The sequence below is a fragment of the Megascapheus bottae genome, chromosome 6 (genome assembly GCF_031878675.1).
Source record: "Megascapheus bottae isolate mThoBot1 chromosome 6, mThoBot2.hap1, whole genome shotgun sequence".
Lineage (NCBI taxonomy): Eukaryota > Metazoa > Chordata > Mammalia > Rodentia > Geomyidae > Megascapheus > Megascapheus bottae.
Window position 1 is genome coordinate 82715593 of NC_143514.1, and position 27632 is coordinate 82743224.

Consider the following 27632-nt stretch of genomic DNA (forward strand, 5'->3'; position numbering starts at 1 on the left):
GCCCTCTCACCCAGGCCCTCAGATGCCTGGGCACAGGCCCTGGGGCCGCTCACACTGCCACCCCACCAGGGTGTGAGCCAGGCTCGTTCGGAGAAGGCTGCCGGCAGCACTGCAGCTGTGACAGAGGGACGCCCTGTGACCCCACCACCGGCCTCTGCCTTTGCCCACCAGGGCGCATGGGAGCGGCCTGTGACCTGGGTGAGTGGACGGCTGTCGTGGGGCAGGGGTGTGGGGTGGGGAGCTGCCTGTGACCTGGGTGAGGGGGGCACAGGTGTGGGGTTGGGCCCCATCTGTAGCACACACCCATCCTGTGCTCTGTGGCTCCTGGACTGGAACCTGTGGCCTCCATGGAGTGCCTGCTGGGGCTCTGGCACTGGCAGACCAGGCTGGGTCCTGAGGCTCCCACCGTGCCCAGCAGCCTCCCCACGGCAGGGGTCTCTGTGTGGAGGGAGGCCTTGGTGAGAGGGGAAGATGTCCTTGGCCCTCCAGCCTCTGGTGGGGTGTCACGTGGAGGGGACCGTGGTCCTTCCAGACCTGGAGGCCTACCTGAGGGGCAAGGCGTCCTGCTGGGACCACACCCATGGCCTCGTGACCCTGGGGCCTCGCCAGCCCTCAGAGCAAGGGCAGCCATTACCACCAGGTGCCCTTTGCCCTTTGCCCTCATAACCTCGGCTGGTCCAGCGGGTGATTCTGGGTGTGCACTTGGGCCGGGTGCTGTCCCAGGCTGGAGCCAAGGTCACAGACGCCACTAAGGAAGCAGGGCAGGGACTGCCATCTGCCCCGGAGTTGAGGCCAGCCTCTCGACCCCTCATCCGCACACAGAAGGCCTCACCCTTCCTCTGCACTGCCTGTAGCCTGATGTGAGCAGGGGTCCCGGGCTCAGGCCTGCCTCTCCGTCTGTGTCCTTGCAGAGTGCAGAGGGGGCCGCTTCGGGCCTGGCTGTGCCCTGCGCTGTGACTGCAGCGGTGGAGCTGACTGTGATCCTGTCAGCGGGCAGTGCCACTGCATGGACGGCTACACAGGGCCCACGTGCCAAGAAGGTGACCCAGGCCAGGGTGACACTCTTCCCTGATGCCAGCCCAAAACGCTTCCACCCTCACCCTCACATGACCAAGTGGTCTGAGCCAGGCAGGCAGAGAGCTTTAGCCTTCCTGACAGGCACCTGGAGTGCCCAGAGTTTCTCATGGGTGGCCCTCTCTCGGCCACTTTAGTTCAGGACAGGGGTGGCTATGCTGCCAGCCTGAAGCTGCCCTCAGAACTGGAGGGGGGGGCATGTGGCAGGGCAGAGTGCCCCACAGTGTGTGTGTGTGTGTGTGTGTGTGTGTGTGTGTGTGTGTGTGAAAGAGAGAGAGAGAGAGAGAGAGAGAGAGAGAGAGAGCGAGCGCCTTGTACACACATGGAGGTGTGTGCACCAGGTATGAATGAGGGCTCCCACTCGCCAGGTATGCATGCACTCCCGTGTGTCTATGCCAGCAGGCCTGTGTGCCCCAACACATGTGTGCCTGTGATTATCTGTGCTGGGGCAGCAGCCTTGGCTGCCAGGCCGAGGGACTCCGTGGGGACGTGTCCTCCATCTGCAGCCGAGCTGGGGTGCTGGGCTGTGCAGCTCACCAGGCAGTCTGCTGCAGCACTGCAGGCGTCTGCAGAGGGAGGAGGAGGGGTGGCCTGGTGTGGGCCTGTGCCAGGTGGGACATGGGGACAGATGAGGATGTAGCTGGGATTCCAGACCCGAGGTCCCATAGCACCACCCAGTGGTCAGGGGTGGTAACACACCACAGGGCGCCCCTGGCAAAGCCATGACATTAGGGTGTGTCTGGGGTTAGGCGTCCTGGGCCCATTTCCTGCCCACCAGCGGATTTGGCTTTGAGGACAATCCCTCCATAGTCAGCTCAGAGCTCTGCTTTCACCTCTCAGCGAGGGAAGGGCCAGGAGCAGTCCCCTGGGGAACCTCCCGTCCCCGTACTGCTTGCATGGGGGTAGGGTGGAGAAAGTGGGGTCCCCACAGACCAAACATCCAAGGCCTGGTTGCTCTGAGTGGGGCCTGAGCGATGCCTTCCCCCTGCAGGCGGACCCTCGCAGCTCCCCCAGGGCCCAGCCCCAGCCCGAGGCTCAGGTAAGGGAGGGGAGAGCTCACTGGCTTGCCAGGATGGCGTGGTAGCCAAGTCCAGAGAGGGCCCATGATGGTGGGCTTTCTCGATGCCCATGGCCTTGAGTCGGGGCCTCAGAGGTGGAGCTGGAGAGAGCTGTGGCCGGGCCGGGCTGGGCGGGGTTGCTTCTCTCACTTGGATCAGGACTGGAGATGCCAGCCTGGAGGCCAGCTATTTCAGATCCTCCCTCACCCCAGGGGCTGATCCTCCTTCCCCCTTGTGTCCCCAGCGGCCACACAGTCAGCTTCTGCCACAGAGCCACACCATCCCGCTGCAGCCTGAGCCAGGCCTCTGCTGACCACGGAGGAGATGCATGGATCCCGGGCTCCTGGCCTGGCCCCTCTAGATGGCTGTGGACTTTTACAGAGTCATGGACAGATTCTTCACTGGCCCAGGCCCTGTGGCCTTGAGGGAAGCCAAGAGAGACCCCTCAGGTGGCCACAAGAGAGCCGGAGGAGTGGACTGGGCCACGGGTCACCCTTCCACACCAGGAGCCTGGCAGGCTGCACTGAGGAAGGCTTGGCCCTCCTGGCCCTGGGCTGGGACCCATGCCCGTGTGGTGGGGGTTGGGGCAAAGCCCCCTCCACCCGAGCAGGTCCTTTTGGTGCTAGACCCTGGACTGCTGCAGCTGGCTGACGTTGCCCAGCCTGTATTTATGGAGATGTATTTATGGGCAGCTCCACTGGCCGTGCAGCCTTGGCCTGGACTCAGGTGGAGGAGGCTGGAGGGTCTCCACGAGGTGGGCTCCAGATTCCTGTAAAGCCTGCCCAGTTAAAGGCTGCCTCTCGGCCCCTGTCTTTGTTGTGCTTTAGTGAACTCCGCACAAGTCTTTCCCAGATCAGCCATCACAGGGCTCCTGGACAAGAGCCGCCCCACCAAGGCCCCCCTGGGGACAGGGTGCCGCTCCAGCCTCCAGGGCTGTGTGCCAGGGTGCCCAGGCTGGTCCAGGCAGCGGCCAGTGGGCCTGCAGAACACCCAGCGTCCCAGAGACCTAGAACGTAGTCCAGAAAGAATGGCCTTGGGAAGGAGGCTGGGTGGAGCGGGGGCAGCAAGCGCGGAGGCTCTGGGGCAGAGGCTCTGGGGCAGAGGCTGCGCTCACTTCCCCAAGCTGGTTCCAGCTTACACAGCAGTGCCGGCAGACACCAGTGCAGGACCCAGCGGCTCCCTGGGTGAAACAGGCCAAGTCTCCCACTGAAAAAGTCTGGTGCCAATCAGAAAACAAATGGTGCCCAGGTGGCATGGGGTGAGGGTACGGCGAGGGGGCTTCTGTCCCCACAAGGCCCGGGTGGACTCATGGAAGCCCACAGTAAGGGGACACTGCCCGAGACCCTGCTCCCACTCACATCTCCGCTGTGCCCCCTCTCACTGCCAACGGCCCTTGGGGCAGAGAAGGCCATGTTGAGGAAGAGGGCTTTAGGGGCCTGGCACGCCAGTAGGGGTCAAGGGACAGGGTGTGGCCTGCAGCAGCAGCAGCCAGATCCACGGACAGCTGTGGTGAGACTCGGTGACATGGGGAATGGTGGCAGGATGGCACCATCACTGCAGAGGACAGCAAGAGCCATGTGCCTCAACCACACTTGGAAACCAAGTGCCAGTGAGTGGATGTGGTGTCCCGGGGGCAGGGAGGGTCACGGAGGCAGCCGGGGCGTGCGTGGACTGCACCCTCCACCAAGGTGAAGCAGCCCGGCCACTCCACGAAGCCACGGTGGACAGAAGCCCCGGCCCCAAGGACACAGCCAACCCAGACCACATAGCCCAGAGCAGCAGACCCTGGGGACTGGGTGCCTTTCGTCCCAGCACTTGGGAGGCCAGAGCCAGAGGCCTGGCAGTTCAGGCCAGCCGGGGACACACAGCGGCCCTCTGTAAACCTGCATAGAAGAGACCCAGGGCAAAGAGCAGCAATCTCCATGCCCAGGGAGATGGGAGTGGGAGTCGGGCGGAGGGGAGGAACGCGCGGAAATGGTGATCTCTGTCTCCCGAAGGCGGGGGGCTGAGCTGGTGATGGCGAGGCAGCACTGGCCCCGTTCCCCTGCTGGGACCAAGGCTGGGGCTGACCTCCAGCCAGAGCCAAGGGCGAGGGCCACTGCGCTTCCAGACAGGGACACAGATTCATCTCCAGGGAGGCGGCAGCCAGTGAAAGCAGCCTTTCAAATCCTGCCGCTAATGGCGGAAGGGGGGGAGGGGGGAGGGGAGGGAAGGTTCCCATCAGATCTCCATGTTGCATTAGCAACACTCAAGCTGTACCAGTGACGCACACCTGTAATTCTATCCAGGTGCTGAGATCTGCAAGATCACGGTTCTGAGGCCAGGTATAAGCCAGGAGCTGGCGGCTCACGCCTGTAATCTTAGCTACTCAGGAGGCTGAGATCAGAGGACCATGGTTCAAGGCCAACCTAGGCACTAAAGTCCTTGAGACTTATCTCCAATTCACCCACCAGAAAATTGGAAGTGGTGCTGTGGCTCAAATGGTAAAGTGCTAGGCTTGACCTAAAGAACTGAGGGACAGTACCCAGGCCAAGTTCAAGCCACACGAGCAACAGAAAGAAAGAAAGAAAACAACAACAACAAAAAGACAATTACAGACAACAGAGTAGAGACCTGACTAAAAAGTTTTAAAAAAAACAATGGCACAAAGAAGAGCTGGGAATGAGTTTTATGCTGCAAGGTGAAAAGCAGTATGGGTGTTTGAAGATAACACATAAAAGAGACTCAGAACCTCATTGAGGAGGGCCAGGAGTTTGGCCTAGTGGTAGAGTGCTTGCCTAGCATACATGAAGACCTGGGTTCCATTCCTCGGTACCACATACATAGAAAAAAGCTGGAAAAAAGCTGTGGCTCAAGTGGTAGAGCTCTAGCCTTGAGAAAGTCCAAGGACAGTGCTCAGGCCCTGAGCCCAAGCCCAGGACTGGCAAAAATAAATCCAAAACAAAAAAACTTCATGGAGTAAGGACAGAAGCAGCAGATAGAGACAGTTGGCCACAATGTGCTTTACAAAATCCACCAAGTTAAGCAAACAAAACGGCAATGATAAAATCTGGATATGCTTTTGCACACAGTTATATATTAATTCCCAGCATTTGCATGTTCAGTATATATGCACATTGATTAACTTGACACAGCAAATGGAGAATGGCAGAACTCTGTGTGTGTGTGTGTGTGTGTGTGTGTTGGTAGGGATCAATTCTGGGCCCTTGCACACACCAGGCAAATGCCCCACCACTGGGCTACAACCCCATCCTTGGAACTCTGAAGGAAGCAGAAACATCCTTTGTAATCCAGTAAACCAGGCTGATTTATGCTTGTTAAGATGAGAAGTGCAGCTGGGTGCTGGCGGCTTATGCATCTAATCCTAGCTACTTAGAAAGTTGAGTCCTGGAGGATTGCGGTTTGAAGCCAGCCCAGGTGAGATTCCATTAACCACCAAAGCCAAGATGGGGGCGTAGCTCAAGTGGCAGAAACAAACTAGCTAAGCATGCAGATTAAGAGAAAAAGGGAACTCCATTACAGACAACAGAGCATTTTAAAAGAAAAATAAGCAACGCTACAGTGGAGTCCCCCTCAGATAAATTCTGCCACAATGCCAGGTTGACGTGAGCAGAGATGGAGACGGTGGCAGAGCAGCCAAGAAGGCCGAGCCGCGTTCCCGCCTCTGCAGCCATCGCCCCCGGGACCACACTGTGAATTTGTCAGGTGTGACTTGTTACAGAAACTGCCTTTCATCAGGCCAGTACTCACTTTGTCCTAAAACCTGACACAGACCAGGTTAGGACAGCCAACTGGAGACCTCTGACAAAAATCTCAAATGAATGTCAAGTATGCAAGTAAAAGTATTTTAAAAATAAAATCAGAGGGACCGGGAGGTTGGCCTAGAGGTAGAGTGATTGCCTCGCATACAGAAAGACCCGGGTTCGATTCCTCGGTACCACATACATAGAAAAAAGCCGGAAGTGGTGCTGAGGCTCAAGTGGTAGAGCTCTAGCCTTGAGAAAGTCCAAGGACAGTGCTCAGGCCCTGAGCTCAAGCCCAGGACTGGCCAAAAAAAAATGCGTGCATGTAAAGAAGAGAAATCCAGAGCGGGAGGAGTAGCTGACAGAAGCCAGCACCTGCATAGGCTGGATCTTTGCTGACCAGAGTCAAGCAAGTTGTTTGGTGTAGAGCCCAGAGAACTCGCACTCTCCCCGCCACCCCCATACCAGCTGCCACCTGAGGCCTTCTGCACCATCCAGGCATGGCCACTAGGTGGCAGTCCTGGCTCCTGTCTTCTTCAGTGCCAGCTTGCTTCTTCAGGGCCTTCTGCCGTCCTCTGTATCTCTCTGCTTGGCCTTCCCCGCTGCACTCAAGGTCTGGAGAGGCAGAGACTTGTGGCTCCTAAGCTGGACACCCTGAAAGAGGACCTGGTTGAGATGCCTGCACCGTCCCTCATCTCAGCTCCCCACCCCAGCAGAGCTCCGAGGTCTGGATAGTAAGCATGGTCACCCATGAAGGAGGCTGGAAGTATAAGGACTGTGGAGGAAGGCCTGCATGGTTTCAGAGGACAGAATTCAACGACGTTGGGAAATAAAAAGAAAAAACCTCATAAAATCATGTAAAGCGTAGCAAGCAGAAAACAGTTCAGCCATTCATTGTGGCAGAGGTGTTGGAAATGTGTCTGGTGCAAGGATTTCCTGAGTCTTGACACCTTGAATTTTTAAAGATCTGAAAGAAAGAAGAGATGGAGAATGAATGCCATTCGACAGCCAAGGGCACCGGAAGGAGTCTCGCTGCCAGGGTAGATGCAGGCCCTGATACATGGCTTCATGCGGCAAAAGCTGGCGTGAGGACTCCAGTAAGGTGCTGAATGCTGGATCTCAGCCTGGTACCAGGGGCCGGGGGTCCTGACCGCAAGTTCCTCACCAGGTGCACCTCCTCACGGCTGCCAGCAGAGGGAGCCGGAACTACCCAACAGTGAAGGCTGTGGACTGTTCTGGGGAAGCTGGAAGCTAGTAGCTGGCACTGCTCCCTGGCCACTGGCGGGCCACACCCTAAGGCACACAGGTCCTGCTTCCCCTTCCCTGGGGAAAAGCCGTGCAGGTGCCCACCGGCCCCAGCCACAGCCCATGAGGAGGCTGGGCACTGAGGCTTGTCCTCTACTGCCTTGGGAAAACTCCGAGCAGCTCATTACCCCTGCCCCGCAGACCGCTGGCAACTGCACTGCCTCAAGGCTGGTGAGGCCAAAATCATCAGAAACATCCACGGCCCCTGCAAGCTTCAGATGCCAGCAGAGGGGCCCATCCAAGGCCCTGCCAGGTCAGCAGCTGACCAGGGAGAGGGTCTGAGTTAGATGACCGATCTTCACAAGCCCATTGTCTGGGGACAGAGAAGACCCCAGGGCCCAGCCTTAGCTATCTGCCACCTCTCACAGCCTAAACCAAGGCAAGCAGAGCCACCTGCCTAAGTGACATCCCGGCCTGGCTCCATGACTGAAAAAGAACTGGTGGGGTCAAGGAGTGGGCCAGCCTGCTCCTCACTGTCCTGGATGCCTGGGGTCAGCAGAGAGGGACCTGCTGGCTCCTCCTGCCAACCTGGGGGGGCACACTCACACCCCACCCGCTGCCCAGAGCCTGCACAGAAAACCCCAGCAAGTGCCCAGCTCCCAGCGGGACAAGAGGTCCAAGCCCCCCTCTGTCCAGGGCCCCATCTCAGAGGTCAACCCCAGGCCAGGGCTCTCCTGAATCCTGCCCTGCCAGGCAGCCAGTTATGAAATCTCTGGCTGAGCCCAGACTCAGCTCTCCCTGCCACTGCCACGAGAAGCTGCTCCATCCTAGGGGGGACAGGGGTGAAGGAAGAGAAAGGACAGGACTGGACAGGAGCCTCTGGAGACTGTGTTTCTGCCTTTCATTGTGGAAAGGGGTGACGGATGTACCCCGACTCTCACATGCCAGCTGGGGCCCAGTGGGACCAGGCCAGATTCTCTAGCGTGAGCTAGCCAGGTGCTCACCTGACTCCAGCACCACGTAATCGCCAAAGGCAGGGAGCCCAGGGCATGCGAGGGTGGGGGAAACACTGTCCCTGGGCCCAGGGCCACCCCCAAAGAGGTGCCTGCAGGCCTGCTCAGTCTCGGGCTAGACCCTTTGGCCAGGTAAAGGCTGGCAGTGAGCATCCCAGGAAAAGCCTGTCCTGGGCTGCATGGGCTGAGAAGCCATGCCTGTCCTGGCCTGGAGCAGAGCTGGGCAAACTCAGGCTGAGGGACACAGAGGCTGGGGGGGGGGGGGTTCGCCTGGGACTCATGGCTCAACTTCAGCTGAGCTCAGGGTTGTATAAATCTGTATTTTAAAGCAATACTTTAATGTCACTTGTCACTTAAACCTCTGAAGTCACAGCTTGCTTGCTGGCACCTTCTGAAAGCCCTTTTCTCAGTACAGGGCGCCCTGGCACTCCACGCCCTTCCTGCACCTCTCAGGGGGCAAGAGGGCTGTGGTCCCCACTGGTGGCCGTGTCCCTTGTCATCGCCAACCAGGCCCCCCGGGTATCCAGCGAGGAGGGCGGCACCGTGGCCAGGAAGCTGGTCAATCTGGAATCAGGCTGGGCTCTCAGGACGCGGCCTCGAGTCGGCGCTGGCACGTTGGTGCCTTGAGAATTGTCCCCGGGTGGCCAGGGACACCTTCCCTCTGCGGAGTGCTGAGCCTGCGCTGGGCCACACGTCTGAGGAGCGCTGGGGACAGGGCAGGGCAGCCTCTCCGCCACAGGCCCCTCTGGTGCTGGTTACACGTCCGTCTCCACCCGCAGGCGCTCCATGCGGCGGACATTGTCCTCCACGGCCACTCGGCTGGTGATGCTCCGGGCGAAGCCGTCAGGGAACCAACCCATTTCTCCATCCCGGAGTCTCTCTCCATACAGCCACCCTGCACGGGGCCGGGGCAGTGAGGGGCAGCTGGGGGGTGGGGGAGGGTCCCAGGGAGCATGGGGGGGGGAGCTCTTGGACGCAATGCCCTCTGGCCTTCTGGGAGTTTGCAAGGTGAGGTTTCTCTTCTCCCCCCACCCCCCGCCCCCTAGGTCTCCCCAGTTCTGTGAGGCAGCGAGGGGCGGGGGCAGCTTAGGCTAAGGGACAAGGAACTCTTTCATCCTGGTGATTTTGAAAGTCCCAGCTGGGAGGGGAGCACACTGGTCCCCCTGCCCAGTGGCAACGCCGCCCCCCCCACTCACCGTCCTCCTCCTGCAGAACCAGCACCACGTCCGCCTGCTGCAGCGTGATCTCGTCCGCCTGCCTTGCGAAGTAGGCCTTGGTGATCTCCACCTGGGGTAGCTCTGGAGGGGTGGGCGGGCGGGCATGAGGGACAAGCCTGCGACTGCTCGGCTCAGAGCTCGGCAGCCCCACCCCGCTCCCACAGTGCACCCTCCACCCTCAGCACAGGACCGGGCAGACTGCCCTCCACTGGGCAGGCTGGGAGACACTGCTCTGGAGGCCGAAGGCCAAGGCCGTGCAGAAGGCAAGGCCTCCACAAGCCCACTCTGCTCGGTGGCCTCAGTTTCCCCCAGCCGTAGAGTCTGTTCCTCCCGTAGAGGCCAACCACAAAACAATCTGGACACAGGAGACTTGCCTACACTGAGGCACAGAGCCTGAGTACGCAGCCCGGGGGCGGGCAGGGGTGAGGAGCAGGGCTGGAAGATGCCTCCTCTCTGGGCAGGCCCATCCCAGAACTGCAGGCCGCCCCCTCCACACCCACCTCCTTTGTGGTCCAGGCCTTGCCACTGCTTCTCCTTGTAGGTGAGCGCCGTGATCCAGCGGGCGCGGTCACTCCTGGGGGCCGAGGAGAACCTGAGCCAGGGCCTCCGTCCTCCCTGGCCCCAGCACAGGGCCGGCCCGACGTGCCCGTCCACCTCCTGTTCCAACTTCCAACCTGCCTGGCCATTCCCGACCCCCGTGTCCACCTTGCTTCGTGGCTCCTTGGCAAGGTGTCCGCCGCCTCACTCCTACCCGGCTCTGAATGTCACCTGGTGTGAAAAGGCTTCCTCCCTGTGCCCCACCCTTGTCTTCCCTCCACACCCCATCCCTGCTGGGCCCTTCTGATCCCTGGACGGCTCAAGTGATTCCTTCTCAGCATACCGCCAGCCCCAACACACTCGCCCCTGTCCATCAGCTCCAAGAGCTATGGGCACACAGGAGGGTCCTGGAGCAGAGCCGCCCCTCCCCCGAGCCCCTGCCCCTCTTACGCAGAGTCGGCGGACAGCAGGATGTGCTCCTGGCGGCCCTCGCTGTTCCGCAGCAGGGTCACTTGGAAGGGGTGGGGCACGGAGGAGCTGCGGCTGCCACCCCCGGGCAGGGAGGGCTCCGACGGCTCCAACTTCTGGACCTGGACGTGTTCCAGCCGGGCATAGTCCTGGACCAGGTAGCTGTCCTCACTGTGGGGACACAGGGAGAGGGTGTCAGTGGAGCCTCTCTTCAGAGGGGCTCCAGACCAGCCCTGAGCCCAGGGGCAGAGGCCTGAGGTTCCGAGGCCCTTGTGAAGCCTGTGTGGGAGACCCAGGGGCCGCAGAAGCCCTGCCTGCTTCAGGAGGAACCTGCCAGCCTGCATCGCTGGCCGCCATCTGTCCCCAGCCGGTGGTCAGGAGCCCCCACCCACTCCACCCCCCACTGCGTGCCGGTGCTGGTGTCCCAGCCCCCCAGTTTGCAGTCTGGCATCCCCTCAGCCCCTGGGCCAGTGGCTCAGCACCCACCTCTTCTTCTTAGTGATGATCAGGACGTCATTGAACAAGAACAGGTAACACGTGGGCCGGCTGGCGATTTTCCGAAAGAGCCCGGCCTCCTCCACCAGAACCAGCTCCCCCCGCTTCAGCAGCCAGCGGGAGGCGGAAATCAGAGGAAGGGACTAAGGAAAAACAGGTCAGGTGAGCAGCCTTCCAGGAGGACAAGCCCTGGCTCCCTAAATGGGGTGGACAGCTGGCTGCGGGACAGGATCCCTGAGGTGAGCTGGGGCCTTGAACAAAGCTCCTTCAACTGGCTGGCACACCCTGGACGCCCATCAGCCAGGACAGCCCTGACGGCCGGCAGCCAGACCACAGGTTTCTGAGGCACCAGCTCCATATCCCAGCGGGGCTGGGCTGGAGGCCCCATTCTGGCTCAGGGGCCCAGCCTGAAGCCAGCTGCTTCCTCCCCAGGAAGGCTGCTGCAGTGCAAGCTGGGGAGAAATGCAGGAGGGGAAAGGCTGCCTGCTCCCAGGGGGTCCTGCCTAGACCCCTCCCCTGAGACCTCCGTCTCCAGGCCTCCTAACTCGTCCGCCATCCCCTCCCTGCCTGCCCTCCCCAAACCCAGCCAGTCCTTCTCCCTACTCTCTGGCTCTAAGACTGCACAGGGCAGCAGCCTGCCATCCGTGCATGTGTGGGGAGGCAAAGGCTCCTCACCCTCACGCCCCTCCACGAAGCCCACCTCAGGGCCTCTAGCCCTTACTAGGCCCTCGGAGGGTCTATCACAAGCCCTGCTCCAGGTGGCTGGGATTTAACACACAAAGCAGGACACCTCTGAGTGGAGAGGGGACAGAGTGGCCGAGACACCTGGGTGGCAGGTCCAGGCAGGGCCACAGGAAGATGAGACCAGGCAGAGACTCACTGAAGGGGTCTGTGATGGATGAAGTCTGAACTTCATCTGAAAGGGAGGGGCTGAGAGCTGGCCTCCGCAGGACCTGAGCCTCATGAACACCGGGGCGAGACCTCAGGTCCCTGTCCTTGGGGTGGCCTTGCTCTGACCCTGACACACACACCAGCAGCGCCAGGACCTTGGGCAGGGGCTGTGTGAGAGACCCCTCTTCAGCGCTCACGCCTCGGGAGGGGCTGGGGGGTGAGGGGAGGGGTGCGAGGGGCCTGGCCTGGGAGGCTCACCTTGACCTTGCCGAAGTCCAGCTGGGTGTGCAGCGTGACCATCTGCTCTGTACGTTCCATCTTGTGTGCACCCTCGTTGCACTCCTTCACCAGCTGTGGGCATGACGCACGTGAGCAGGGCCAGGCTGGGGCCAGGTCTGACCACTGGCTGGCCTCCAGCACCAGCTCTGGGTCGGCCTTGCCATAGCTCTGGCCTCAGCTTCCCTATCAGCAACATGAAAAGCGTGGCATGGACAACCCACCCGCCTCTTCTTCCCGTACTGTGCTATCAGGCAGAGGGGGAGGAGGCGGGGCAGGGCCGGGAGAACGTGGGGTGAAGTAAGGTTTGGGGGAACACAGAGGTGGGGTGGGGTGAGAATGGGAATAGACTCCCTCACCTTGCTAATGGCCTTCAGTGCCCGGCTGGCAGCCCTGTACCGTTCAGGGTGACCCTGCGTCTTGATGCAGAGCGTCTGGGGAAGACAACCAGTGAGGAAGCCACCCCAGACCAAGGCTAGGGTTAGGGGCTCCCCACAGTTCCAGACCCTGGGTGGGGACTTCTGGACAAGCAACAGCTCCTGGGCTCCCCCTGCTAGGTCTCCCCAGAGGCCTGCATGGAGGGCCTTCGCCATGTCAAGCAAGACTGCAGGACATGGGCCCTGGCACCTCCACACCCCACCATTGCCCATTGGGGCAGCTTCTCCAGGAGGCCAGGCAGAGCTGGTGGCCCACTGCTTCGGCTCTAGGGCCTCTAAGGAGCTGAGTTTCCTCCACAGACCATGGGTGCTCAGCTGGGCTTATACCGCATGCACACCTAGGTGTGTGGGCACACAGGTGGGGACACAGGTGTGGACACAGGCACACGTATGCACCTGTGCCCTCAGGGGCCACGGCAATCTTGGTGCTGACCACGCACGGTGACTGAGCCGGAGGGGAGGGGGCCGTCCGAGGGGCAGCGCCTGGCCGGGAGGGGGCGGGGGGCCTGGCCGGGACTCACGTCGGTGAGCAGGGGCAGCCGTGTGACCCGCTGCATGGGAAGGATGAGGAAGGAGATCATGGGGAGACCGCCGCACGCAGGGCGCTTCTCGATCTCCCGCAGGGCCTCGCGGAATGCAGTGTTGCCGGCCCTGCAACACAAGACACAGCTGTCCCTCCAGCTGGGAGCCTGGTGGGTGGGGGAGGGCGGCGGGGAAGGGCGGCGCGGGGTCCCACGCACGAGAGCTTCTGCAGAGTGCGCTGCTGGTAGATCTCGTTGGTGCAGTAGGCGACGTAGGGGTGGAAATGGTGCTCGGCGTGCTCCTCCAGGATGTCGCTGATGTCCTCCACACACACCTGCGCCTTGTGCCGCTGCTCCAGCGCCTCAAAGAACCTGGGGCGTGGAGGGCGTGTGAGGAACCTGTCCCGGCGGCTCGTGCACCTGTACGTGCAGACTAATGCACACGCGCTCGCACACACCCACACCCGGGGCAGGATCCACACTCCTGGAAGCAGCGTAAAGCAGGCGTGTGGAGGGTCAGATCTCAAGCTGAACGGGGACTCACGGGCACAGGGCTGCGAGCCACGGCCCTTCCTGCACACACCCAGCACAGATCAGCTCTTTCCCCCATCGCCCTGGCAGCATCCAGCCCTGGGCCTGAGTTCAGAGGCAGACAGGCAGTGCCCTGCCTCCTGGGCCACACAGGGCCACACAGGGTCTCTGAAGGACGAGCAGAGCTGCCTCTGCCAGAGCAGCTCCAGGCCTAGCTTCCCAAAGTGGGCCTTCAGCAAGTTCCAGCCCATTCTGAGGGGCAGTCTAGGCAGTCCATGAGGGCCAAGCTCTGGCAGACTTCTTGGAGGTCAGGACAGCCCGTGCTCCTCTCTGAGCCAGGGCTCAGACCAGGGTGGCGAGGATAAAGTGAGCTAATGCCATCAGAGATGGGCTCAGGGCTCTGCCCTTGGTGTCTCTACAGGAGGTCCCCATCCCAGAGGTGACAGTCCCGGCCCCGCCCTCAGTGTCTTGGGACTTCCCAGGGTTGAGAGTGGCAGTGCTCACAGGCAGCAGGGGTGGCAGACTGGGCAGAGGCCAGGCTGATCTTGACAAGAAAGGGCCAACAGCCATGTTCCCAGAGCCCAGCCTCAAAGCCTGAGAGCCATGTCCTGCCCACCTCAGTCCCTCCCAGGCTAGCCCGGGCTGTGTCCTCCAAGGAGGTAGATGGACATGGACATGTATGCCACACACTCATGATTAGACATGGGCACGTCTACATGTATGCACACACCACACACTGGCATGAGCACACACTTGAGACATACAGGCATGCACACATGCATACACACGAACATGTGTACATACATGCACAGACAGTACACATGGATGTATATGCACTCCAGGCATGCATACATGCACACACATGTAATGAACACATATGCACACCAGCATAATACTGGTGCAAGCCTGCACACATGGTAGTGTCTACATGTACAGAAGCACATGCAAATGCAGACACATACATGGGTACAACGTACATGTGTACACACGTATGCACACACCCCTCGGCCTACAGCTGCACATGGGTCCCATCCTCCACCTGCAGGCCCAGCAACCAGAGCACAGCTCCGCCACCAGACATTACCAGGCAGAACATGACCTGGGGCTGAAACTCGAGGTTGCTCCTTGGCCGGGAGAGGCCCATGGGCACGGTCTCTGCGTCCTGAGGCCCGAGGTGCAAAGCCCGGCCATCCCTATCCAGCATTGTGAGGAAGCACGCTCATGGCCCAGCAGTGCCAGACCCTGTGGAAATTACTGCTGGAGGCGGTCACCCGCTGTCCCCTCAGAGGCTGCTCTCCCAACGGACCCGTCTCCCCAGAGGGGCTGATGGGGGGGCACACTCCCCAGGTGCCCCGCCTGGGCAGGGGGCTGGGGGCTGGGGGAGGGGTCGGGTGGAGAGGGACTCACCTCTGGCTGGCAGCCAGCACGTCCAGGATGTTGGAGAAGAGGTGGTGGTATTCCATCTGCGTCATGGTTGCACGCAGCTCTGGGGACTGCAGGAACTCGGCCACCAGGGTGTTCAGGCTGTGCAGGTAGGAGTACTCAGACGTGAGGATTTCAAACATGGCCTGGGGCAAGAGCAGACTGTGAGGGGGGCTGCTCGGGGAGGCAGGAAGGCGGGGACCCAGCTGGAGCGGAGCCCTCCCTCCCACATCGGGTCCCAGCTCGGCCACCTCTGAGTGGCGAGCACTCCCGTCTGGACTGCAGAAGTGGTGGCAGCCCCCTTCCTGGCTGGCAGAGGGTTTGTGAAGAGCCCAGGGAGTGCCTGGCCTGGAGCAAAGGCCGCAGCACTCAGCCGCCATACACTCTGGTCGGCCTCGATGAGTGACGCAGCCCTCTGTCCCTTCACCACGTGCTGTGCAGCCTCCACGATGGCTGGCCAGGGGTGCACCCTCGGCTCCGGGGCCCCTGCCTGGCACCCTTACCTCCTGCCTTTTGCGCTCCTCCGTGGACAGTGCGCCAAGGATTCCTGACTCCACCACCTGAGGAGGGCACAGTGCACAGGACGGGGGTTACAGGCCATACATCCTGGAAAGGGGCCCAACCTCCGTGCGGACTGGAGCAGCCCAGACAAGGCCGCTCCCAGCAGCCCAACCCCTGCCCGAGCAGGCTGGTCCTCTCTTGGGAACCCCGGGGAGAGAGGAGTGGCTAGTCTCTAAAACAATATCCCAGGTGGTGGTGGTGGGGGGGGTCTTATTCCCCAAGTCTGCCTGCCCTAATGGGCAGGCCTAGAGCCCAGCCAGAGGGAGGCGGTGGCACATTCCAACAGTGCCTGGCAGGTAAGTCAGGGCCCAGCGGAGGGACAGTGACACGCAGCCAGCATGGTGGCACTGCCAGCACTCTCCGCCCCTTGGGGCCGCAGCCCACAGATGACCTTGGTTAGAGGGTTGCTTCCACAAGCTGTGGCATGTCTTGTCCCTGCAGCTCAGCCGGCCCACGCTGGAGCCAAGGCCATCCTGGTTTCTCCTCTGCTCTCAACTAGGTGAGACACAAAGGTGGCTGTACACAGGGCCCAGGCCCCACGCTTCTCACTGGGCCGGGGCAAGCCAGGATCTGTATGGAGCACTGTTCCAGGAGCACAATGTTCTGGGGCCTACCTCGGGGCGGGGGGGGGGGGGGGAAGCAGGAACACACGGGGATCCGATCCTGGCAGACACGCCCACGTCTGCTGGGCCCTGCCCTGCTGTGTGTGCCATCAGCACCTGGCAGTGTGGGGAGGCCCTTATCTCCCACGGGCACAGCCAGGAAGGGCGCCACTGTCCTGACACAGAGGAAAGCCAGTCCCACTTCTGCTCACTGCCACGCCTCGGGGCACGGGGGGGGGGGGGCTACATTCTGTCCACAGCTGGGCGCCTGCTCTCCACTGACCTCCACAGCTGGACAGGCTCCCTTTTCAGACAGGAGAGGGAACGTGGCCTGCCCTGGCATGTCACTCACTGTGGAAGCCAAGCCTGGCACTGGCTCCAAGCCCCAGCCCCACCACCCTCATCAGCTAAATACTGCCCCTCCCCCAGATCCTTTTAACCCACCCCCAGGGGAGGGCCCTGGACAGGCCCACACCGTCTAAGAAGGGAAGATGACAGAGAGCAGCCACATCCCCAACTGCCCTCTCTTCCAATGAGCCTGCCCCCAGATGAAAGGGCAGCTCAGGTGCGGGGTGGGAGGTGACCCACAGCAGGACAGGGCATCCTGGGGTCATTATAGGAAGGGCTTCCTGTGGCCCCGGCCTGGCTGGCCTCTGCCACTGACCCTACCTCAGGGAGCTGGCTCCAGGTGACCTGCGCCGGCCGGTAGCTCTTGACTACAATGGGGGTGTCCACTCTCTGGGCTCGCTCAGGACTCGGGGGCTCATCCAGCACGTCATCATCGGACTCATGGCTGGTGTTCAGGCCCCGTTCCCGGATCTCCTGGTAGAACTGGGGGTCTGGAGAGAGGAGCAGAGGCACTGGTGGAGGCCCAGAGGAGGCCGAGGCCCCCAGAAGGCCCCCTGCAGCCTCCGACAGAACCAGGGGCTACAGGGACCCCGGGGAGTTAGCTCCCTGCTGGCTCCTGTGGTTGCCTGGGGTCACCGGCAACCAAGTGGCGGCCTGGTGATGAATGTGGCACCTCAGGCTGGGCCAGTTAGAGCCATGCAGGAGCCAGTGATACCTGGCGTGGGAGGGGAGGGGCCGAGGGGCCTCTGAAGGCCAGGCTTGGGGGGTGCTGGGTGCCACCTTGTGAGCCTGGGCCCACCACAGGGCCCAGCTGGGGTGTGCTCTTCCCAGCTCAAGGCGCCTCTGAGTCTCTGCAGCAGTCACCAACCTTGCCATGAGACCTGGAGAATCACTGCTGGGGGCCTCGAGCCACACAGAGCCTCTAGGGGTTACCAAGGAGTGAGCCAAGTTCCTGCCAGGGCCATCGTGCCTTGACACATCCCAGTGGAGCCCTGAATCCTTCCTGGGCCTTGCGGCCTCTACCTGGCCAGGCACCCAGAATCCTCAGCAGGTGAACAAGGGCCCCTCCCCGCCCCCACAGCGAACCCAGAGGACACACACATGGCGCATGCACCTCTGGGGGCTGGCACTCCACCATCTGGCTTCTGTGCTATCAGGTGCTCACAGGAAGGAGCCCAAGGGAACTTCCTAGATCTATTAGTGATATTCCTTCCCATGGGCCACTGGACCTCAGCCCCCGCCCCCCCCACCCGCAGGAAGCACGCTGTGGGGCATACCCTCAACTTCCCCAGCACCCATCCAGACCCACTACCAGCTTCCCTGGCCAAGGGCCCGTGCAGGCTGGTAGCCACCGGAGCCACTTACCATCCTTGAAGGAGCCCTTTTGTGCACGCTTCCGCCCCAGAGTCCTCTGCAGACACAGAGACACAGACGGTCAGTGGGACTAGTGGGGACCCTGCTGCTCTGTGAACTCAGGGCCCTCCCACGATACGGAGGGGGCTTGGCCGGGCACATGGGACTCCACAAATACCAGCTTGACTGGGGCCTCTGGACCGCCAGGCAGAGACTAAGGACAGGGCAGGACAGGGCTGGAGTAGGCAGAAATGGGGACCGAGCTGCCTGGTGGAGGACAAAGACACTGGGGACCCTGAGAGTCACAGGAGGGCCTGGAGGGAAGCCAGGGCAGGTAGAGGGCCAAGCTGGGGCAGTGGGGTAGGACTCAGGGTGGTAGCAAGAATAGGGGCAGGCTGGTTACAGTCTGACCTCTGACTCTAGGAGGTGGAGCTTGTGGGGGGACTCCAACCCTGGCTGCCCACAGAAACTGAAGGAAGACTGGCAGAAGTGACTAGAGGGCAGTATTTTGGGAGCCCCCAGCCTCGCTGTTCACTCAGAGTCCACTAGTTGACACCAGGCTTTTGCAGGTGTCCTGGCTCCCGGAAGGCACAGGCTGCTTTCTGGATTTCCAGAACTGGCTGGGGCCTGAAAACGCCGCCTGCTGGCTGGAAAAGTGCATGGCTCGCCGCCGACCCGAGGAGCTGCTGCTTCTGTGCTCGCACTGCCGCCAGTCTCCTGCTGGCCCTCGGCACACCCACCGTGTCCACCCAGACCTGGAGCTCCCCAAGGACAAGGCTGTGTTCCAGAGCAGCGCTTATACCAGTGTTCAAGACATAAATGAAGGGGCCAGGTGCGCAGCCTAGTGGTAGAGTGCTTGCCTAGCATGCATGAAGTCCTAGGTTCGGTTCCTCGGTACCACATACACAGAACAAGCTGGAAGTGGTGCTGTGGATCAAGTGGTAGAGTGCTAGCCTTGAGGAAAGCCCAAGGACAGTGCCACCACAGGCCAGTTGTCAGCCAAATCCCTTACACACAGGAAGGCTCAGGAGCTTAGCAGGCACCAGGGGAGCACCTGGAGGCGAGGGGGGCTCGGTAGCAGTACCCAGCCAGGCTCTCCTACCCTGTGTGCCAGGGGAGCTCCAGCTGCCCAGGCCCTGCTGCACCACACAGGAGAGGCAGGCCCCAGAAACTCCAGCCCTATTCTGGAGGCAGGACACTGTGCCCAGGGGCCAGGCCACACTCCCTCAACATGGCCTTCCCACTAAGACCTGGCCCTCAGCTACAGGAAGTAGGCAACTCAGAGGGTTCCTGGGAGCAGGGTGGAGGTGGGGGGACAAGAGATGGAGGAGCCCCAAAGGGCCCCTCTGTACTCCAGCTTCAGAGCTGCGGTAACTATCACGGTGGGGTGAAGGCACAGCCTTTCCAGCTTTAGGGCCCAACAGGGAGTGGGGAAATGGATGGAGAAGCAGAGGCAGACTCCTCCAAGGCCAGAGGCGAGGTCACTCACTGCCCACCACCCCTGAGGCCTCAGGAGCCCCCTGGGCAGATCGGTCCGGGACTGGTCCTGGCACCAGACAGGGTGGGTCCAACTCAGACTAGAGTGTCGCTCTTGCCCTTCCCACAGCCCGGCCCTCGGCTGGGGCTCTGCTGTCTACTCGGGGTGGGGCAGGGTGGGGTAGTGCCAGTCTGGGGCAGCCCACAGGAAGGGGGCTCGCACTCACTGCCCGGCCTGCAGACTCTACCCGCCTCAAGGCCCCGGGCTGTCCTCACCTTGTTTTTGGCTGGGGAGCGAGCTGAAGGCTGGCTGGACTCCTCGGCTAGCGCCTGGAGCTTGGAGCTGAGCTGGATGGAGTCCCCCTTGCCGCCGGGTGGAGTCAGGCCCTTCATGGCCGCCCGGTAGGACTGATTCCTCAGGTTGCGCTTCAGCATCTCCCCGGGGCCTGTGTCCACGTCCATGTCGTCCAGGGAGAAGCTGGGTGCGGGGTGGAGCTGCGGGTCCCTCCGGGCCGCCTCCCTGCTGAGCACGGCTGCCGCAAAGCTCTGGTGTCGCGCTGGGGTCTTGGCTTTGCTGGCCACAGCCAGGCTCCTGGGGATGAGCTGCTGGGTGCCCATCTTGAGGGCGGCGGGGCTCTGTGTGCTCAGGATGATGGGCCGAGACTCCTTGTCCTCTGGGGTCAGCGCTAGGGACGCAGAGGCCTCAGGCTCGAAGGCAGCATTGGTCCTGGTCCTGAGGGAGCCCCGGGCCAGGGGAAGCCCGGACGCCGGGTTCCCATTGGCATCGAGCCGCAGCTCCGAGTGGAAGCGGTATTCCAGCAGCTTGTCCTCCAGAGAGCTGTCGGAGTGCCGCTGCGACATGCTGGGTGGCTGTGGGGTCCTGAGGGGGGGAGGAGGGAGGGGCAACGAGATCAGGACAGCCTCCCTCCCTTGCTTCAGCCGTAGCCAGCACAACCCCCAGGACACAGCAGGCTGGTGACGTAGCCACGGGTGGCACTGGCTGTCGGCTCTGCCTGTCACTAGGTGTGTCCCAGGGAGATGGCACAGACTGCCGAGGATGCACAGGGAGCCAGGGGCGGTTCACCTCAGCTCCTGCTCAGAGCTCACCAGAGGACAGAGGCCGAGCACACAGCGGCACACAAGCCAGGGCAGGGGCAGGCAGGGACAGCTGGGTCCTGCAGACCATGCCTAGAAAGAACCCTGGCTCAGTTCCTGATACGACCTGGCAGTTATGGGTCTTTTAAAACCTCATCAGGGCCCAGGCTGAGGGCCAGGCCACCAGCACCTCTCCAACCCCACAGATGACCACGGCTTCATTTGGGCACAGAGCTTCTAGAACTGAGGGTTCCTGGCAGCTTCCAGGCCTGGCCTACCCGCCCTCCCCACTCCCATCTCCACCCCCGGTCTAAGAATCACTCCCTGAAGACTGGGGCGGGACTGGTCCGGGGGCAGAGGCAGCTGTGGGCCACCCAGGAAGCTGGCTGAGGGCGGTTCCTACCCAGCCTCTACAGCAACCAAGCTCTCCCACAGCACGGTGTGCCCTGCTAACGCTAAAAGCGTCCTAGGAAGGCACGTGTGGCTGGCTGAGCGGGGGCAGGGGTGGGAGCCCTGGGCTGTGTCTGGGGGAGGGCACATTCCTGAGGACATTCCAAGGCCTAGGTCGAGGACAGTAGCCACACCAGGCCCTCCTCCCCCGGGGAGAACTCCAGTCTCGGCCGCACTACTGCAGGGTACACACAGGACAAACCCACGCAGTCCTAATAGCTGAAGACACACAACGGCGGGCAGGCGCTGAAGAAGCAACCGTTGGCCCTGGGGCATGCCAAGTGGTCAGAAAGCACAGGTGGCACAGAGCGGCTTCGGCACCTCACCTCCCACCAAGTAAGACTACCAACTTCCTCTGAGCCAGTGCCCAAGGCCCAGTGGGAGGCAAGCAGCCTCCACCCAGCAGAGGGCAAAGTCTGCTCCCCAGCCCAAAGGTGCCCAGACTGGAACCTGTCAGGTGAGCCAGCCATGAGGCGTGACCTCCAGTCCCAGCAAGGCACCCACACCCACAGGCCTGCCCCTCCCCCACCCTCCCCCAGCTGCCCGCTGGGCTCTCAGCTGAGCAGCTCCTAACTGTATGTAAGAACCACATGCACCGGTTCATCACAGAGCACAAGAAGGTCATTTTACTGGATGCGTGACCCGCTGTCCATCCCATCCCTCCGTCAGAGTCCAGAGGCCGGCAGGGCGGGCTGGGCCCCCGGCTCTTCTGGCTCCGTCTCTGGACATGGCCTGGGCTGCAGAGCCACTCAGCGCAGGAGCCCGAGGCCTGGGGCTCCTGTTAATCATTTCCTCCAGTTCCACAGCCCGTTCCACTCCGTTAACTTTCCCCAGGGTTCCAGCTCCTCCCTGCCCATCCCATGCACGCTCAGGAAGCACTGGGGGCTCTCCCCAGTCCTCTCCACACTGGCCTGGGCCTCAGGAGGTCCAGGTCTTGCTTCCTCTCTCTCCATGCCGGACACAAGGCCCTCGTTCCTCTCTGTGCCACGGACCTCAGGAAGGAGGGTAGACAGATCGGACTGTCTCAAAATGTCTTCTTCTCCCCTCCTGGTAAGCACGACCAGCCTAGAGTTCCCGTCAGAGACGACTTTCCTCTAGAATCAGGAGGCATTTTCCGTGTCTTCCATGGTACTCAAGAGGCCTCCTTCCCACCTCTCTTCCTTGGATGGCCACCAAGGGGGCCTCTCTCACCCACACCCCGGCTCTGGGGAGATTCGGGCCATTGGCCGAGCAAGGTATCTGGTGGAATTCTTTATCTGCTGGCTTCCAGTGGTCTGGGCTGCATAAGAGCTAGTATTCTTTCTTAGATAATTTCTCCCAACTCTGTTTCCTCCTGAATGTCTATTTGTAAGTACTGAAAGCTCTGAGATTTTCTCCCAGTTTCTGACCTTGTTGTTTTCATGCCCTACGAAGGCCTTTCACATTCTCCTGTGGATTTTTAATCCTAGGATCCTGGTTTTGCTTTATGGATACAACATCTTCTATTAACTGAGGGGAAAAAATTGCTTTTTCTTTATTTTTATTTTTTTGCCAATCTGGGGGCCTGAGCACTGCCCTTAGGCTTTCTCAACGTTAGAGCTCTGCCATTTGAGCCTCAGCACCACTACTGGCTTTTTCTATGTATGTGGTACTGAGGAATCCAACCCAGGTCTTCATGCATGCTAGGCGAACACTTTACCACTTGGCCACACTCTGAGCCCCAAATTGCTCTTTCTTTTGAATGAGCTTCCTCTGCTGGCTGACCACTGGGGCTTGGCTCTTTGCATGTGAACTTGTGTGTGTATACCCACACCCACACCCACATCCTCACTTTTCCATTAGCCTCTGCCTCAGACACAAGGCTCTCCTAAACGCCTGCTGGGGACAGTTCGCTGTGGGCTTCTGCGTCACGGGCTCAGTGTTCACCCCTGGAGCACGGCTTCTGTACTGCAGTGTCTGCCCTCCCGGGCACTCTGGTCCTTTTCTCTATCCCATTTCCATGTCTGTCTGACGCCTTCCCCATTGGTTCTCACTGGAGGCAGAGCCAGGCCAAGAGACGAGTTTCCCTCTCTCCCCTACCCCCTACTCCCGCAGGTGCTACCTACTGTCCCTGCAATGGGCCAGTGGCCCCAGAAGACCCCGAAGGAGCCTCCCAGTGAAGGCAGACCAGGTTCCCTGAGCAGCAAGTGCCTCTGAAGACTGTGAGGACCCGGAACCTGCCCCTCCCTCCCCACAAGTCAGGGATCCTTGGGGGGACGTGGACAATTTTCCGTTCATTTCCCCACCAGCAGGGGCTACCACGCCCGAGCTGACTGGCTGATGTGTGAGTGATACTGGCACTCGCCCTGCACCCTGGCTCCGAGCCTCAAGGAAGAGGCCCTGGCACTTGGTGAGAACTGACCCACGCAGGGTCCCGTTTAACACAAGCTGCACCACGGAGGCCCACAGGCCCACTGGAGGCCCTCTGGGGCTGACTTCCGGTGGCTTTGGCTCAGAGCAGGCTGGAAGCCCCCTTCCCCACAATGGCGGCCTTGGAACCCATCCCATTCACGGCCATGGCCTTGCATGGCTGGCTGTATTCTGGATGAGGCCTGAAGTAGGCAGGCTGCTCTGTGCTCAGCTCTCTGGTGATTCTTCCTGACAGAGACGCTTCCCAGGCTCTAGTGGGCACCCTACCATGCCATCCGTCCCGTTCCCCTAAGAATCCTGGCCCAGAGCCTATCACTCTGGTCACAGCTGTTCACAGGGACTCAAGTGACCATGAGCGGGGTACATGTGCCCGGCCCTGGAGCCTCCCTCTCCGGCTCTCGGGTGGCCCCACCCTGGCATTTCTGTCCCATCTCCCCCCCCCCCAACTTGCCCCAATCTGAGGGAGTTCAGCCTCTCCAGCCCCAACCCACAATGCTGCCCTTGTACTCCGGTAATCCTGCCTGGGTGAGGCACAGACAGCATCTGGGGGCAGGGTTTGGCTTTGTAAAGCACTGCACACACCACGCAGCTGCACTGGCAAGGTGGCCGGGGGCTCAGCTCAGTAAGTCTCAACCTGGCTCAGTTTTGCTCAGTGGTGGACAAGGTGGCACTGACATCGGTCACTAGTCCTGGCATCTTGTGACATTGACCTCTTAAAACATCGACAATGCACAGGGCAGCCTTACAAGAACGCAGCTGGAGGGAAGGTCTGTGGTGGTTAACTCCAGTGCCTTTGCAGTGGTGGTGGGAGGACTCCCGGGGTATACCTAGCCCTGGACACACAAAGCCCAACCTGTGGTACCCAGTCATGGGCTGACACGGGTCGTGACTAGCCTGGGACAGGAGACAAGCCTTGTGTGGCCAAGTCTTTGTGGAAAACTGGCGTCCACTCCAGGGTGGGTCTATCTACCTTCTTTGACCTTCCCTAAACTTCTGGAAGGCCTTCCCTCTCTGACAGGTGAGGAACATGACCTGCCAGGGTCAGACTGCTGGCCCTGAGGGCCAGTCTAGGTGCCAGGCCCCGTTCTGACCCAGATGACTGTCCCCAAACCAGGCACCGTGTTAGCAGAGATTCTGGACTTGTCCACAAGGGTGTGGACGCACCATCAAAGCACCACGGGCTGCCCAGACGGACACAGACCGGGTCCAGACCAGACACAGACCGGAACTGGAAACTGAAACCAAACCCCCTCCCCCAGTGGCTGGCCACGCCCCACCCCAACACCAGGGTCCATGGCAAGTGGACTGCAACTGCCCTGTGGGGAGCTCCTGTACAAGTAAATCCCTGAAAACTGCGCTCAGCATGCATCCTGAGTCCTGATCCCACTGTCTAGGCAGGAGGGGGGGGGGAGGGAGAGAGAGAGGTGGGAGGATGGGGTAGAGCCCTCTGCCTGCCTCAGGTAACCAGGCCACTCCAGACCCCGCACCTCCCACCATAGCTGGGCACGGGCTCTGGCCAGTACTCTGAGCTACTGTTCAGTTCTTCTCTGAGCAGGGGCAGGAAGGTTTGGTGTCTGTCCCCAGAACCGGAGCTCCACGGCAGCTGACTGGGGCCCCTTCAAGAGTTCCTGTTACCTCTGTTTACAGATGAGAAAGTCAAGGCCAGAGGTTAAGGTAACTTCTTCCACCAGGCAGCATGTGAACCGGAGATCACATACTGGGGCCACAGTGACCTCAGGGAAGAGAGTCCCCAAGCCACATCGGTGACCCTTCTGCTGGTCCCACCTGGTCCAGCGAGTGCGGGGAGGGGGGGGGGACACCTGGGCCTGAGTGGCCCAATGAGAACCTCCACACCCCCACTTTCAGCGGCAAACAGGAAGCGCAAAACAAGCAAAGGCCTGTGTCCCTCACGCAGGAGGCCGGCTGAAGCCCCACAACCTACAACCATGGCGCGCAGGTGGAAGCGGGCACGGAGGCCGGGACTGGACCGGCGTCCGCGCCCAGCTGGTGAGAAGGTGGGCCCAGAGCTTCCGAAGCACACCTCCCTCCCCGGCACCGGGGTCCCGGGGAGGGCGAGGGCGCGAGGGGAGGGGCTCTCCGCTCCCCCCACCGCGCAGAGCACCAGGGTCGCTCCCCTTCCCAGGCTCCCCGCGCCCCGCCAGGGGCCCCCGCGCTGGCCAGGGCTCCCCGCGCCCGGCCTCGGGGCCCCACGCTCGCCAAGGCTCCCCGCGCTCCCGACGGGGCCCCGCGCTCGCCAAGGCTCCCCGCGTCCCCGACGGGGCCCCGCGCTGGCCAAGGCTCCCCGCGCCCCGCCACGGGTCCCCGCGCTGCCAAGGCTCCCCGCGCCCGGCCTCGAGGCCCCGCGCCCGCCGCAGTTTCCCTGGAGGGCGAGGGGGCGCACCGGGCGCAGCGGGGCAGCGGCTGGACGGCCGGGGTCGGACTCCGCGCCGCGCTAAGCCCGCCCTGGCCCCGGGCGGCGCTGGGGGGTCACCGCCCGCCCACCTCCGACTCACCTGTGCCCCAGGGGCTCCGGGTCCTCCGCGCCGCGGGGCGGGGGAGCAGCGACGCCCGGCAGCCCTGCGCGCGGTCCGGCCGGCGCTGGCGCGGCGCGCGCTCCCCGCCCTCCCCACTTCCTGTGCGGCCCGGGGCGGGGCGGGCGGGCGGGCGGGCGGGGCCCCGGCCGCGCAGGTGGACTGGAGGCGGGGCGGGCGGGGCTCGCCCGGGCACCTGCGGGCCTCGCCTGGCCGCGCCCCCGCGCCCGCCCCCCCGCCGGCCTGCGCCCGCGGGACCGCCCGCCGGGCGCCTGCGCTGACCCCGGCTGAGCCCGGCTGACCCGCGCCGCGCCCCGGGTCCGGCCGCTGCCCCGGGCTCCCACGCCGGCCTCCTCCCCGTCGCTGTCCTGCTCCAGGAAGCCTCGGCTGCGGGGACACCCGGCCTCCTGGGTGCTGCTGGGTCACCGTGCACCTGGAAAGAGGGGACTGGCCAGGTGCGCCCCCTCCTGGGAGCCCTGCCGAAGCTGTGGGCTTGGCCTGGTCCCCCCTCGACGCCTCCGTGCTGGGGAGAGGACTGGGCAGGGCTGCCCATGCCTGCGGGGCACTCGCTTGGGGCAAGGCGTCTGAAACCATTCCAGGCATGCGCCCAGCAGAAGCAGAGGGGGAGCATGGCCAGGGGAGAGCCCGGCTGAGCCCATACAGAGCTGAGCCCAAGGGCTGTGTGACCAGGAGCAGGGCAGGAGTCAGGTGCCACCAGGAGTCTCTCAGGGGTGCCCGGAAGTGGGCAGCGTGCTCTGATGGGTGCCTCTGCAGCTCGGAGAGGAGAGGCTGCAGCCAGGGCAGCACGGACACCAGCTCCAGAGGGAAGCTGACGCCACCCTGCCTGGACAGCTCTGGGCTGGTCAGTGGTTTCCTGTTACAAGTCACCTGTGTACCTGTTACTGAGCCTGCTGTCTCATCCTTGGCCGTTCTTTATTTATTTATTTTTTTGCCAATCCTGGGCCTTGAACTCAGGGCCTGAGCACTGTCCTTGGGCTTTCTCAAGGCTAGAGCTCTACCACTTGAGCCTCAGCACCACTTCTGCCCCCCCCCCTTTTTTTCGGTATGTATGTGGTACCGAGGAATCGAACCCAGGTCTTTGTGCATGCTAGGTAAGCACTCTACCACTAGACCAAAATCCTGGCCCCCCTTGGCCATTCTTGATAGGACATTGAACACAGACAGTTCTTCAGCTGCACAATGACGTGCCTGAGTGTCAGAGCAGACCCAGTGCCACACACAGGACAGGAGCCCCAAGCTCACCCTCTCTTCTGTTACCGAAGCTCCTCCTGCCGTGGCTGTTATGTGTCCAGCGCAAGGCACAGAGCCCAATACAGGCAGGAGTCCAGTGCCTGGAGAGTCAAGGTGTGACCCGTGGTCCCAGAACTCTGCCAGGAGTTGTGGTGTGCGCCAGTCCCCTTTCTGACCTACCCCCTCCTCACTTACCAGGAAGGGGCTGTGGCCATGTGAGGACACCCACGGTGAGCTAGTACCATGGTCCCTGGCTGACCCTGGCCCTGGGCATGGTGATCAGGACGCTGTCTAGTTGGGAAATAGAGACTCTCCTTACCAGTGCTGATGCTCTGGGCCTGCTTTGGGATCTTGGCGTTTTCTTGGGAGGGAAGGGAGTGGTGCCAGTTTGAGGAGGGGGCTATCTGATACTCTTCTCCCAGGCCCTCCACCTCTCACCTGAAGACCTGTTTCCTGGGGGGCGGTGTAGTGCCCTCAGAGTGCAGGTGGGCTCCAGCCCGTGGCACAGGCTAGCCACAATCTTGATGAGAGTTCAGCAGGCACTTGCCATCAACTAGGGTGGCTCTTTTGCTTCCAGGCAGCTCCTGAGAAAGGTGGCTTGCTGCTGCCTCTCTGAGGCCACTGTGGGCACTGCACCACCATCATCAGA

At 61.8% G+C, this 27632-nt stretch overlaps 2 protein-coding genes across 2 annotated transcripts in view; one reads left to right on the forward strand and one right to left on the reverse strand.

Annotated features, from left to right (window-relative positions):
• The window catches only part of Megf6 (multiple EGF like domains 6), a 73428-nt gene extending 70484 nt beyond the window's left edge, over positions 1-2944 (forward strand). The window contains exons 36-39 of the mRNA XM_090334035.1: positions 70-198; positions 912-1040; positions 2066-2113; positions 2377-2944. Coding sequence (XP_090190161.1) covers positions 70-198; positions 912-1040; positions 2066-2113; positions 2377-2429 — 359 coding nt within the window. The 3' untranslated portion in view covers positions 2430-2944. The remainder of the gene's footprint in view (positions 1-69; positions 199-911; positions 1041-2065; positions 2114-2376) is intronic.
• Positions 2945-8394: 5450 nt separating this feature from the next.
• Positions 8395-25794, reverse strand: Arhgef16 (Rho guanine nucleotide exchange factor 16). Its single transcript, XM_090335975.1, has 15 exons — positions 25715-25794; positions 19545-20148; positions 17805-17850; positions 16761-16930; positions 15432-15488; positions 14914-15074; positions 13195-13347; positions 12976-13105; positions 12377-12451; positions 12000-12092; positions 10842-10993; positions 10338-10526; positions 9851-9924; positions 9330-9431; positions 8395-9028 (listed from the first exon to the last, which is right to left on the reverse strand). Exons 2-15 carry the CDS (start codon positions 20127-20129, stop codon positions 8889-8891), a joined length of 2127 nt encoding a protein of 708 aa, XP_090192101.1. The 5' UTR covers positions 20130-20148; positions 25715-25794; the 3' UTR covers positions 8395-8888.
• Between the last annotated feature and the right edge of the window lie 1838 nt (positions 25795-27632).

Coding starts and splice junctions, on each gene's coding strand:
- Arhgef16 (XM_090335975.1), bottom strand. CDS start 20,129: ATGTCGCAGCGGCACTCCGACAGCTCTCTGGAGGACAAGCTGCTGGAA. Junction 13,348..14,913: donor GTGCTGGCTGCCAGCCAGAG/GTGAGTCCCTCT, acceptor TCCACGCCCCAG/GTTCTTTGAGGCGCTGGAGC. Junction 12,093..12,376: donor CACTGAAGGCCATTAGCAAG/GTGAGGGAGTCT, acceptor TCATGCCCACAG/CTGGTGAAGGAGTGCAACGA.